This window comes from Podarcis muralis, chromosome 6, assembly GCF_964188315.1.
Source record: "Podarcis muralis chromosome 6, rPodMur119.hap1.1, whole genome shotgun sequence".
In the NCBI taxonomy this organism is placed as follows: domain Eukaryota; kingdom Metazoa; phylum Chordata; class Lepidosauria; order Squamata; family Lacertidae; genus Podarcis; species Podarcis muralis.
This window is the reverse complement of record NC_135660.1, coordinates 36,063,178-36,076,782: the sequence shown is the minus strand read 5'-3', so window position 1 is coordinate 36,076,782 and position 13,605 is coordinate 36,063,178. Positions and strand designations below refer to the sequence as shown.

The 13,605-nt window shown below is 38.8% G+C and overlaps 1 protein-coding gene across 3 annotated transcripts in view; it reads right to left on the bottom strand.

Annotated features, from left to right (window-relative positions):
• Positions 1-13,605, bottom strand: part of PAK2 (p21 (RAC1) activated kinase 2) — a 46,220-nt gene that overhangs the window by 4,171 nt on the left and 28,444 nt on the right. For all 3 annotated transcript variants that reach the window (XM_028730920.2, XM_028730921.2, XM_077929991.1), the window contains exons 3-14: positions 12,348-12,448; positions 11,811-11,961; positions 10,497-10,528; positions 9,415-9,513; positions 8,416-8,545; positions 7,134-7,197; positions 6,300-6,348; positions 5,140-5,252; positions 3,939-4,056; positions 2,778-2,877; positions 736-932; positions 416-553 (exon numbers count right to left, since the gene is read on the bottom strand). In XM_028730920.2, the coding sequence (XP_028586753.2) occupies positions 416-553; positions 736-932; positions 2,778-2,877; positions 3,939-4,056; positions 5,140-5,252; positions 6,300-6,348; positions 7,134-7,197; positions 8,416-8,545; positions 9,415-9,513; positions 10,497-10,528; positions 11,811-11,961; positions 12,348-12,448 (1,292 nt within the window). The remainder of the gene's footprint in view (positions 1-415; positions 554-735; positions 933-2,777; positions 2,878-3,938; positions 4,057-5,139; positions 5,253-6,299; positions 6,349-7,133; positions 7,198-8,415; positions 8,546-9,414; positions 9,514-10,496; positions 10,529-11,810; positions 11,962-12,347; positions 12,449-13,605) is intronic.

Here is a 13,605-nt window from a genome sequence, read left to right as displayed (position 1 = left end):
GTGATCACATAGATCTACTAATAAAATTTTAAGATGTGCAAAGATACTAGGTTGGATTCAGCTATCCCGGTGCAGTAACAGAAGCCAGTTAAAAGCCTCCTGCTGGCCCAACAGGACTCCCTCCCTTCTCCCAATGTATTTTATAAGAGTCAGGAGAACCCCCAGAGCAATGCAACAGGGCAAGGAGAAGGGAGATTCTTCCACCTGGCAAAGAGAGAATGCTTGTGCAGACAGAACCACTGTATTAGCATAATGTGGAATTCGACCATTCTTTTTTACCTTTATGTTCCCCGTTCTATCCCATTTTTTTCTGAATTTGTTGATCATATATCAGTCTTCCTTTACAGTAGCTTGACTTGTCAACAGAAAGCACTGTCTACAACTAATGCCATTTGCAAGATACCAGCGGCTTTACCTGTAACAGTTCTTTGGCTGACCCTCTTTTCTCTACATCCATTTCCAAACAACTATTTAGAAAGTCACGAAATATTGGGGACAATTTCTCTGGGTTCTGCAATTCTGGAGTGCCGTTTGTTGCTATTAAATATAATGCCTGCAAGAACGAACAAACAAACAAACATTGGCATTATGAAAAACAAAAAATGTGGTTGTATGAGCACCTGAGTTTAAATCAGAACTGAAAAGGACCTGAAAAATCATTCAAAATTTGTGGGTTTTTACTGTGTTTTGCTATGTTCCAGGGAATCAAGAGTTCCTTGAAAACTTATGCCTTACCCTCAAAGGGTTTTCATTGAGATATGGGGGCTCGCCTTCGACCATTTCAATAGCCATGATACCCAGGGACCAGATATCCACTTTGGGGCCATAGGCCTTTCGTGTGACCACTTCAGGAGCCATCCAATAAGGTGTTCCAACCATAGTACTACGTTTGCTCTGTTCTGGAGTAATCTGTGCACAGAAACCAAAATCAGCTACAAAAAAAGAAGAAAAGAGTGTAGTTATTGGAAAGTTAAATTAATAGTAAGTCCTACACTTTGGGTGTATCCCTGTTACCCAATTATGCTTCCAGAAAAGGCTACAGGTGTCTCAGTGCCCACACGATGCTCCTTCAACAACAACCCCCCGAAGGCATCCTTTTAGCAATGGAATCCACCACCAACAGTGGTGCAGTTCATTCCACTACTTATTAACACACATGTAGCAGAATGAGGTGGTAGAGTGGACTGTACTACTTTAAATTGTGGGTAGCAGATTCCAGATTTGAAATAATCCCCTGCATTTTTTTCCCCTTTTAAAGCCTAATACATTAAAGACACAGTAGCAACAACCCAGAAGACAAGTTCTAGCCCAGACCATTCCATGTGTGCTAGTTTTGTATTTGGCAGGGTCCTTCACAAAGGGGGACACTCACAAATGTAACCTCCGCACACGGCTGCAGTGAGAAATGGTTTGGCTCATTCTACCACTTCATAGATTTACCATCTTATTTATACCTCACACTATTGCACATTCAGCCCAGCCGTGTTCCTTCTGCTGCTGCTGCAACACAATGCAGTGAAGGAATTCAGAGCTCAATTGATCAACTATCACAAAAGACATGGGACTTGTGGAAAAGGATCTCATTTTAGTGCAAGCCCCCACCCTCAGTGAAGTTTTAAACTTATAAGACACAATTTTAATGGAACCTGTGGAGCTATTGACTAAGCTCATAAATCTATGATACAGCATATTTGTTTTACTAATCTATTATTGCAGCGCACGAGTTAAAATTGCTGAAGGCAGCTGTTGCAGTATTTAATATTCTGTACTTCTGGTTTCTTAATTATCCCAACCTTGAGCCTTAGCTTTTGTACTCAAATCTAATTTTAAACTGAAGCGGAAGAGAAGAATGCTACTGAGGACTCTGGCCAACTGAACAATTTCAAGGTTAGTCTAATCAAGACTGCCATCTGCTGGTTTAAAAAAATGCAAACTTGTAGAGGGTGTGCAAAACCAGGGGTCAGCAAACTTTTTCAGCAGGGAGCCCCTCAGATCTTGTGGGGGTGCCAGACAATTTTTTTTGGGGGGGGGGATATGAACGAATTCCTATGCCCCACAAATAACCCAGAGATGAATTTTAAATAAATGGACACATTCTACTCATGTAAAAACACGCTGGTTCCCAGACCACCTGCAGGCCGGATTTAGAAGGCGATTGGGCCGGATCCGGCCCCAAGGCCTTAGTTTGCCTACCCATGTGCTAAACAATGCAGACTGCAATGGTAAGCTGCTTTACATTTATAAATGGAATCTGTTGTTTAGTTTAAAGGCAAACAGGTACTCTGCCATATAATCTACAGCTTTTACTCTTATCTAAATGACACAAGAAGCCAAGAGTCAATGAAAATGCAATTAAATGCTTCCAAAGCCATATTGTGGGCACTGGGTGGAGGAAGGCGTGTGTAGGATCATGCATGTGGCACTAAACCATGGTTTAACATTATGTGTGAATCAGTCCACTGTGTCAGTTTCAAAACAAGCCTATTTCAAACCATGAGTTATGAAGCTGGCTTAGTTTAACGTACTTTATACTGCAATCTGATCTATACATGCAAAAATATTTATGTGGCTTCCAAATAATATATTCTCCCTGTCTTCTCAGCCGCATAGCCAGTCTAGTGGCAAAGACTTGTTGAGCCCAGAATTATATTTGTCACTGCAGCTATTACACTAAAATTCATACCAGTGAATTTTGCTGTGAAACTTATGTGCAAAGTAACACCACCCAACTGTTCAGCCACATATTTCATGTTTGGAAGTAACTGACATGCACTTACTCAGTTTAACTGATCCATCCATTCCCAATAGTACGTTGTCACTTTTAATATCTCTGTGGATAACCTGATTGGCATGCAGGAATTCCAATGCCTGCAAACACTGTATGGAAACAATGGAAGGGATCTTGTCTAGACATGTTCAAAATTCACATCGGCTAGAGACAGTTTAGTAACCTCAAACAATGCTTTACTCACTGGGTAACAAATGATTTGTATAGTCTAGCAATTTTAAAAATTATGTTCCATATTTACAATTTTAACAAGTTGAATACACACAATATGTCCATGATATAAATCTTCACTCATTTTTAATATCAAAAGTTTCCAGCTAAAAACATCAAACAAAACCATTAATAAACATTGACATAATTAAGGTCAATCCACTGTTTTTCAGTGAAAGGTCTTTCATATGCTTACTTCAGAAGGAAGCATGTTTATAGTACAGAAAAATACGGTGCCTTTCCAGTGGTCTATAAAATAATTTGCAATGGGGCACCCTCTATCTCAAAACTTGATTTATGCTGTCTTCCTTCTCTTTATCCAATACACTTTGTTAACTTTTGTCAATTGTGCCATTTGCCAGACTTTGCTTAGTCATTCTCTTCTTTAAAAAGAATGAAAGAACTAATCGCCAGCTGAAATCTCTGCTGAATCTTCTACGTAGTTTTTGCACTTCATTGATCGCACAACAGTAACCTAACAATAGCTGCCTCCACCAGAATATCACCAAACTCTTCAAACTACTAACCTCTGTTTTTATGGAGAGTGCTACTGCATCCAGTATGTGTTAAATCTCTACAACTGGATCAGCAACTACTCTTCTCCAACACTGTTCTCTATGTGTTCAAATACTTTTCTTCTGTGAAGAGCATTTCATTATATAAGCCCTCCCGTGGTCTGAACTGGTACAGACTACATAAAGGGATGCCACCTCAGTGAAAACTAGACAGTGTGTACTCTTAAAATGTTGTGGTTTGTATCTCAGAAGATGAAAAGACTTGCATGGCTACTGCTACTTCACAAGGCTCAAACCCAAATGCTGGGCTACAGGCTTCCAACTCCCAGCCTTGATAAACCTGCCTCAGTAATGTAAATGCAATTATAATAAAAGTTAATTAACTAAGGGAAGCAAATTTTATTTTTCTTCAATCAATCACCTACCTCTCGACAGACAGCGGCAATCTGTGCCTCATCCATGCAAGTCTCCGTAACAACATCTGTGAGGGATCCACCAGCCAGATATTCCATTATGACAAACAATTCGTCTTCCATTAGGAAACTGAAGGTAGAAATTGATGAAGTTCAAACATAACAAATTATTGAGACAAAATAATTATTACCATTATTACAACTTTATGTATCACCATGCACAACACAATCTCAATGTGATGGAGAAACACGCCTCAGAAGCCGTCCGACTTCCAAGGCATGTTCAAAAATGGAAGCATTTACTTCCAGGTTGCCAGCGTTCAAAAGCCAAAACGTTCGACTTCCGAAGTGTTTGCCAACCGAGGTTCCACTGTATATGGAAAAGATCCAAAATTGAAGCAATATTTGCAGCAGGAAGGTCTGTGTGCATGTTTCCAGGAACATCAGTCTTGTATCAGACACTTCCCTTGTCTACAAAATATAGGTCTGGTACATGAAGTTATTAATACAGTGGTACCTCGCAAGACGAATGCCTCGCAAGACAAAAAACTCGCTAGACGAAAGGGTTTTTTGTTTTTTGAGCTGCTTCGCAAGACAATTTTCCCTATGGGCTTGCTTCGCAAGACGAAAACGTCTTGCAAGTTTGTTTTCTTTTTCTTAACACCGTTAATATAGTTGCGACTTGACTTCGAGGAGCAACTCATAGAACGCGGTGTGGTAGCCTTTTTTGAGGTTTTTAAAGACTTTGGTGATTTTTGAAGCTTTTCCAAAACTTTCCCGACCGTGCTTCGCAAGACGAAAAAAATCGCAAGACGACAAAACTCGTGGAACGAATTAATTTCGTCTTGCGAGGCACCACTGTATAAATAATGTCTCTATTATCTAGACTTCTTAAGAAGCTAAACTGATAACCTGACTTAAGACAACAAATGATAGAGGGAATAAGGAGTTATTTCAGGCTATATTACAGAAGTATCAGATATTTAAATGTGTTCTGTACCTCAGGAGAGAGGCCAGTCTACTATGCATTGCATATTTATCCCACCCTTCTTCCAAAGACTCAGAGAAGCACCCTGGTCTCTCAAAATTTGCAAGAGATAGAAAAAAGGCAAATGCGATTTGTCCAAGGATGTGAACTTCACAACCTAGTAAGGTGTTGAACTTGGGTTTTCACGTCCAAACCTTCTAGCTGCTATAGCATGTGTTTTGTTACCTGTCCAAAAAGTTGACTATGTTTGGGTTCTTCAACTCTTTCATTACCAGGATCTCATTGATAATTAACTCCTTCTTGGGTTGTTTCTGAAGATTTATCTGTTTAATAGCAACCTAAAAGGGTGAAAAGGGATTCAACAGAAGTTTATATTCAAAGAAAGACAATTGTAGTATGAACATTTTCAAATGTTACAATAAAAAAGGCAAATGGGTAGTTTCTTTACATTCCTTTTCCTGAGACAACCATTTGGTTGCCATTGACAGATCAACTGATCCAAGTAACTAACATAATCCTCACAGACAAAAGTTGGCAGGACATTTTGGCAGCAAAAGAAATGTTCACTAACAACAAAGTCTGAAACTATGAGAGCCAAGAATGTGCAGGGGTGAACATAAGGTAGAAGAAGAATGAAATAAAAACAACAGCAACAAGACTGCACAATTAAGCCTGATAACATGTAACGCTGTGGTTAGAAGTGTAACATTTGGAAGAAAGGAAGTATCTATGATGTGTAATGGGCCCAGTACTAAAATTAGCTCTTATAGTTTGAATCTGAAACAAGGGCACCAGACAGCCAAAAAAGAGGTATAGTGGTATGTGTCCATTTTTTCTCACCCCAAAAATGGGGTCTACAGTAGTTGACACCAATTTTGATTCACATTTATTTTCAAGAAACTCAGTTTTCCACATTTTAAAAGTCATTATTTCAGTTCTTACTAGTTATGAACTAACAGTGACAGATAAAGCTGTATTGTAAAAGAAAAAAGAAAGCGCTAGCTCTCCCACAAACTTGGGAAACGGGCAGCTCTCACAAACATCATCGTCACAAATGAAGGCAGCATAACAAATTATAAATTATAATTTAACTCTTTAAACAGAAGCAGCTTTCTATGATAAAAACATGGGAGAGTTTAATTAACAACTTAACTTCCTTTTGGAATTTCGAACAGCCTTCCCAAACGTGGTACCCTCCATATGTTATTTTAAAATTTATCATCTGATTCTACAGTACAAAGCAATTACTTCTGCACACAGCTATGAGGAATTCACTATTGGGAGATCAGTCTTTTTTTAAAAAAAGAAAACCAAAGCACAGTAACATTTGATTTGACCACTCTAAAAAGAAAATTCAAAGGTGGTAGAAGGTATATTGTTCCTACCTCCTGTCCTGTTGCTACATCAATGGCAATGAAAACTGTACCCGAAGCCCTATGAAAAGAAAATACACAATTCTATTAACATTCACATCTCTAATGCATATGTGCATGAACAGGTAAAGAGGCTGCACTAACTTTCACTGTACTTCCTTTTTATTCCAGTTCTAGGTTAAAAAAAGTCAACAGAATAAGATCAATGCCTATACAGTCATACCTCATGTTATGGACACTTCAGGTTATGTGTTTTCGGGTTACGGATCACGGGAAACCCAGAAGTACCGGAACGGGTTACTTCTGGGTTTCGCCGCTTGCGCGTGCGCAGAAGCGCTAAATCGCACCAGCGCCTGTGCAGACGTGGCGCTTCAGGATGTGAGCGCTACGGGTTGCGGACGTGCCTCCGACACGGATTATGTCCACAACCCAAGGTTCTACTGTAAAATAAGGAATAGGAAAAGCAAGACCTTCCTTTTAACAGAGCATTTTGCAATATTATCTAGACACAGACTACTAGTCAGATAACTGATGCTTAAGATAAGTTAATTCCATACTCCACTGCCCCAGTAACAGTCCAAAGATAGACAGCAAACAAATGGCAAGCTGACTGGAATTCTTTTTCAAATGTTCCTCCTCATCCCATAAAGTAAAGGGTAAGTAGCAAAGCACTCAAAATAATTGTTTCAAAATTTCCACTTCTGTTGGAGGTTTGCATCTGGTTGTTGTTATTATTATGTATACTAATCTATTGTTGATACTTCTGGTTTTGTAAGCAGAAACCAAATGCCAAATAAGACAAAGAAAACGGTACTTCCACTAACTTATTTCATAGTCAGTACTCACCCCTGTCCTATTTTTTCGTATCTTGTATATTTTTTCTTGGGATCTCCTATACTCACAATAGTTCCTAAAAAGAAAATTCCATGTGGAGTATTATAAACCAACTAAGATGCACTATTGACTTTCGTTGGAAAGCTAATACATAACATTTCAATCAATAAAACAGTCAACACTGATTCAGTTCCTAAGTTGTTCCTCTGTTCAATTAAAGGGGGCAAGGACTTTCATCAACTCCCTTTTCAACCTGATGCCTCCTGAGCCATCCCATATCCCACATCATATTTCAAGGATATTCCAAACCTCAGGAGCAAACTTTCAGGAGGTACAGGAGGCAACAGAAGGAAGGAGGAAGCAGGAAAACCTTGTTCCATGAATGCAAAGTGTTCCGTTCACAGAAGGAAAGTTAAGATCCACACCATTTTATCTTCTTCAATGATGTAGCAGTGATCTAAACCTTTACAAGAACCTCAATTGTTCATATCACTCAAGGCATATATTGCTTCATTATGATTAGCAGGTGTAATTACGAGCATTCGGAAGTCAGTTTTTGCTTACTTTACTGCTGACAATGGAACTAGTATGAGCAACATATACATGCCTAGAAGATTATTGAAATGCTGAAACTTCTATAAAATCCCACTACTATTCTCACAAATAAAACCACTTCACGCAAGTTATCATTTTAAACAGACGAAGACTTTTCATGATCATCTCAAGACACTGCTCTAAGCAGCTACCAAATGTAGTGTAACAAAATATTGATAAATGCCTTTCCATTAAATATTCACACTTTCAAAAGACAACTTTATATGAATATTTTGGATAGTAAAAGCAGTTTTCAGCATAGTACCGACAGCCACTTTTTCATTACTTTCTAAAACACTGTCATATCTTGTCCCTACCCTGGATAGGAAGAGCTGTACCTATATAGGTCTATTCATACAAAAGTGTTTGCTTCCTGTGAAAAATAATGTGAGAACAGTGCAAACACAGGATATGCTCCTTAACAATGCATCAGCTATAAGTTCCTGCTTCAGCATTTCCTCAGCTCCTGGATTGCTAGCTAGCAATAACAATGCTCACACCATTCACACAATGCCTCTTTTCAAGAGAATCTGCTCACAGTTCCTACAAAGGGGTGAAAAGATGTCAAAATAAGGTTAAATACAGTGTGTGACTAGAAGGGTCAATGGCTGATTCACCATACAGAATACTCAGTACATATGACTTTGGGCTAATCATATACATATCCCTAGTCAAGTGATGACTTAGAATTTCAACTTACGCAGCTTTTCCGTGATTTCTTCATCTGACATCTTAACTTTCTTCTTCTGCTTATCTGCTGATTTAGCAACTGTGTCACCCGTGTCACCAGAAGGTGCTGGGATGGGATCTATTACAGATCGCGTATAAATCTGCAAGGAAACATCATAGTTATAAAGCCATTATATTACTGTAACAAATCTCTTTTCAGGTAGAAACTGCCACTAATACTTAACATCTCTCGTGAAAGATTTATGGCTATCCTTTTAGTCAATGTGGCTCCACGGCTACTACAGCCTATAGGCCGATATGAATAGCTATAGGTTTTTGTAGCATTAGGGACTTAATTACAACTGACCCAACTGACTGCTGTATATTACAGTAGCATACAGTCGTATGAATCCTTTATAGAACTAAGCTCTAAATGGAGTATGGTAGATGAGAACTTTCCCAAACAATTTTGCAAATTACAGCTAACATTCCCTTGTATACAACTACTAAAACATTCTTTGCAAACTCAGAAACAACTATACAAGCCAAGCTCTCACTGCACAAGTAATGCTGTTTCAAAGTAAAAGCCAGTCACCCCCTCTAATAGGAAACTCAAGTGACAAGAGATGGAACCAGAGTGGAGGCACTGAACAACAAGAGGCAGGTATCAACATGCTCAGCAAAACAACCCCACCCCCAAGCTCAATGGAAGGAGAGAGATAGAATGCTCAATTTGGAAGAAATGTCTGGCTGAAAGCCTCCACAAAGAGCACTGCAATTATGAGAAAGGATTCTACCACTACTTTACATATTTATATAGCATTGCCGCCTCCCTTCAAGAGCTTCACATATACCACATAGGTCAATATTATTTCCAAGCTATAGATTACGACCACTGCTGAAATCTAGGGATTATTTTTTTTCTGGCTAAAGTGAGATCTGAATACGAGACTCCCAAATCATGTTCCCGTTGTACCTGCAGACTGGTAAGTTATGGACAGAAACTATTAGGTAAAATAAAACAACTCACTGATTTTGTATGATCTGGTCGTGGGGCAATAACTGGAGGAGCCACTTCATCATCATCTTCCTCTTCAGGTGCTGCAGGCTCTGACCCTTTTGCATTGGGCTAGAAGTTTTGAGTTTTGTTTTGTTTTTTTTTAAAAAAAAGAAAGAAGTAAAAGAAATTAAGCCCTTCTATAGAACATTTAGAAAGTTCACTATAAGGAAGTATACAAAAATATAAGATCAGAATAGTATGGCGTGGGAAACTATTTTTTCTGTTGAGGGTTGCATTGCCTCTGAACTAATCTATTTAGGATGGTATACCTGCAGTAGGTGGGGCCAAAGCCACCACTTCTCTCTTTTCTCCTTTGTACAACAGACTGCTAGGAGAGAGGCAGATCACTCTTGCCAGGGGTCTGAACTGATTGCTTGCAGAGACCTTTTAAAATTAGGCTAGGAGCTGCATGCAGCCCTATAGCCAAAGTTTGTCTATCCTGATAAGAGCATTTCAAGCAGCTCCTCACTGCTACTGCCTTTGAACTCCCTCCACCCACTCCCCAAGTTCTCTGTGGAGTGAATAAAGTATATAATCTCTCCCCCTTCCCTAGGGGCTTTTGCAGGAGGCAGTAACAACAGCACATGAAGCCAGCAAAAGCACTGGCCAAAGAAGCCCAACTCAAAAGGACAAAAAGTAACCTCTCAACGGCCGAAATGAGGAAGGAAAGGAGAAGCAATGTTTTGATGCACACTGGACCGGGGGGGGGGGGGGGGGTCCTTGCTATTGGCAAGCAAGACAGTGGATATATGGAACTTTGGTTTTGATACAACATCAGCCTCTGAACTTGTCAACCACGTGACAAGTGACGTAATAAATTACAGGAGTGGACCAAGAAAGAATCCCATCTACTGATGTATCCAGCTTTATTTTTTTTAAAAAAGAAAGTCAGGTATAGGCCTCTGGTGACTCATATCTCAAACCAGACAATACTCAAAAAAGCAAAGCTTCAAAGCTACTGTATCTCACTAGGCTTGATTCACATCAAGAACTGCAATAGAGCAGTGTGAATACTTCTGAGAAATGTAAGGAATGTAATAAAGCACACTTACTGCTGGTGCTCCTGAGGGGAATCCATCTTTGTCTAAAAAAAGAGAAATTTGAAAATTTAACCAACAGAAACACCGAAAGATTTTAAGGCGTTTTACAACAGGAGTAACAATGCTAAATGAAAAGTACTGGGGTCTTTCTATAGGAGAGATTGAAATGTGAGTTAAGAACTCTATTCTTCTTTCATGCTCTCAGTAGAATAGGTTCACTTTTTTTAAAACCCAGCTTTCTAGATAAATGTGGATATAATCTGTGCCTAAAACATTTAGAGCCAGTTTTATTTTCTATTAAACGAAACCTCTACATAAACTGAAAGTCAATACCAAAACTGTTACATCAAAACTAAGGATAATCTGGAAAAGCAAAGTTTTATACGTGTAGGTAAACCCAAACTTGTTGACCCTTAACTAATGTGAATTCAAACCCCAAATTAAGGGCAAGCCAAGTCTTCATCTCATTTTGGTATTATAAGCCTTGTTTGTCTGTTTTTTTTTTTTTTATTATTATTTACATGTTCACATTTGATGTTAGTTCACAGTATTTTTGTGAGCCTATGTTAAAACTGTGTGGTATCAAATTCATTAGTAATGTGAGAATATTATAACTATTCTGAAAATCTGTCCTCATCAAATACAGAGAATACCTGAAAGTATCAAGTAGCATATGGGTTCTATCCAACTCAACACACTCAGAGCAGAGTGAAATGCGTAAATTTGACTAACTGCACTGATTTCTATGGGTGAACTTTGAGAATGACTTAGGGTTGTATCCAACTATGTCTGCCTGAAAGCTTAGTTAATGAGCTTTAGAATTTCAAGACCCTTCCCCCTCAATTTTGTACAACGGCTCACTACAATTCCCCACCCTACTATTAATGACAACGTATCAATATATACAATGATTCCTGCAAGTTTTTTACAGCCCTTCTTCTAAACCTCCATCCTTTGGGAATCAATTGTGTACAACTCAGTTTAACTTTCTACAAAAAAACAAAAAACGTAAGAATACAAAGATAGGGATCATAGACTCAAAAATGTTTAAGAAAATGAATGGATATTATTTATTCTTTCATGATCAAGTACTTCAAATAAACTTCTTTTAACTATTTAAACTAAAGGGGCAGTAATGGATCTTATCCATCATTAGAATTTTGGCTTACTGAAAGCTGGTGCCCCACACTGCCATTTCTCCAAAGCACTATACATTGAAGAGTTTCACTGCAGACTGCTTCTTCATTTTAGAAGCAAATTCTTTAACGCTTCTCAAGAACAATCTGAGGCTCCCCCTGAATTTTCCCACAGTATTCTAAAGATTACCTGTAGCAGAAAAACTCAAATATTTCTGTCTTGCTGTGTCTTTAGAATCATAGAACTTCAGCACATCAAGGACAGCCTGAGGATTCTTCTTCTGTTCTAGCTTGGTGATATTTGATGTCTGTAGCAGCCGAGCCCACTGCTCTGGCATTCCCTAGGAAAAGAATACAAAATGACATCTAAAGTATAAAATCCACAAGTTTAAATAATTCAAATGGACACACGACAAAATCACTATTTCAAGATCCTGCAGAAAATACAATGAAACAAGTCAGCATAAGTTCATAAAGCGGTCCAGTTTGTTGTTATAATGAGAAACAGTATTTTGCAATATAACATCTATTTTAAGTTAAATTTACCCCATTTCCTTATTTCAGTTTTCTACAGCTTTCCTATTGGTGCAACAGGAGAAATATGTATTGAGAATGTTTTTCAGTGATGAAATACACTGGTAACAACAGTGCTTAAAAAGAAAATATTCTATTACTTATCAACCATAAGTTAGTACACACTGAACAGAGAGAAGCTTGGCATACTTACAGTGAATTCTCCTGTAACTGCATCAAAGCCAACATGAATGGTATGTTCAAAGTCTGATGGGGGAGAGATTTCAGGCCTTTCTTTTTCCTTTTTCCTACTCCCTACAAGAACAACAGAATAGTCAGCCTAGGAAAACAGCTGTAAAACAGCTCTTTTAAAATTTAGTAAACCTAGCCAGCAAATATTCTTTAAACATAACTCTTAGGTGCACAAATATGCCCCATGATTCTAGTAACCAGGATGTCTTGAAACAGACATGCAACAAATTTCAGCTAAGTCATGTAGAAGGAAACTCAAACACCCATCCTGGCACTCACTAAGCCCCCCAGCCTCTCTCAATTTTTAATTTTAATTGAGGGCATTTGGTTATTTGCAGGAGGGGGCTGCCTGCTTTTTTGGGTCTGCATTTCTTGCTTGGTAGGATGAAGGCATTTTGCCTAGATTTTCCTGCATCTTTGTGTTTGCAATTCAAACTGGAAAATGACCATTTGAAACTAGTTTCTGCATGTTGGCTCTATAACATTGTACTTGTGTGAGCTAAGTACATTTGCAACCTATATTTTTCACCTCACGTCTAAGCTTACAATTAGGTGGGCAGTTAAAGACTATAACAAAGATTAAGATGTAAGCATTTTCATTTCCTCCGGCCATTTTCTCCAAAACATTTGCCTAATTTTCTCAAATCCTCCAAACTTTCAAAACATTAAAGCTGCACAAGTCTGTAACACAGCTCTACTAATTTTAGTCAAAAGTGGGCTTAGTGAAATTTACAGGATAATCCTAACCATGTCTACTCGGAGGTGAGTCCTGTTAAATTCAACAGGGCTTGCTCCTAGACGAGTGGGATTAGGATTGCACTCGTGACAGTAGGAAATACTGCGCTAGATGGGCCTATAGTCTGACTTCAGGTATTAAATTTAACAAAGATGAATCCAGGGAGGATTGCCTCCAGCCAACTAGACAAGAGTGTACAGTATGTTCAGTTGCGTTCTAATTCCCATTCCCTCGTAAAAAGGAGGGCGATTCTCCATTTCATAGGCTACATACCAGTCTGTTTCTCTCTGCCTCCCAGAGAAGGGAGAGGAAGAGAAAGCATAGCTCCAATGTGCTGCCTCCAGGTAGACCTCTGTCACAGGACTCTATTTGGATCTACCCTGGCTGGAATGGCCTGCTTTTGGCCAATCTCTTCCTAGCAGGAAGAGTGACAGAGAGAAAACCTGCATGTACTCAACCGGATTATTTTCCCCACTCCTAGGGA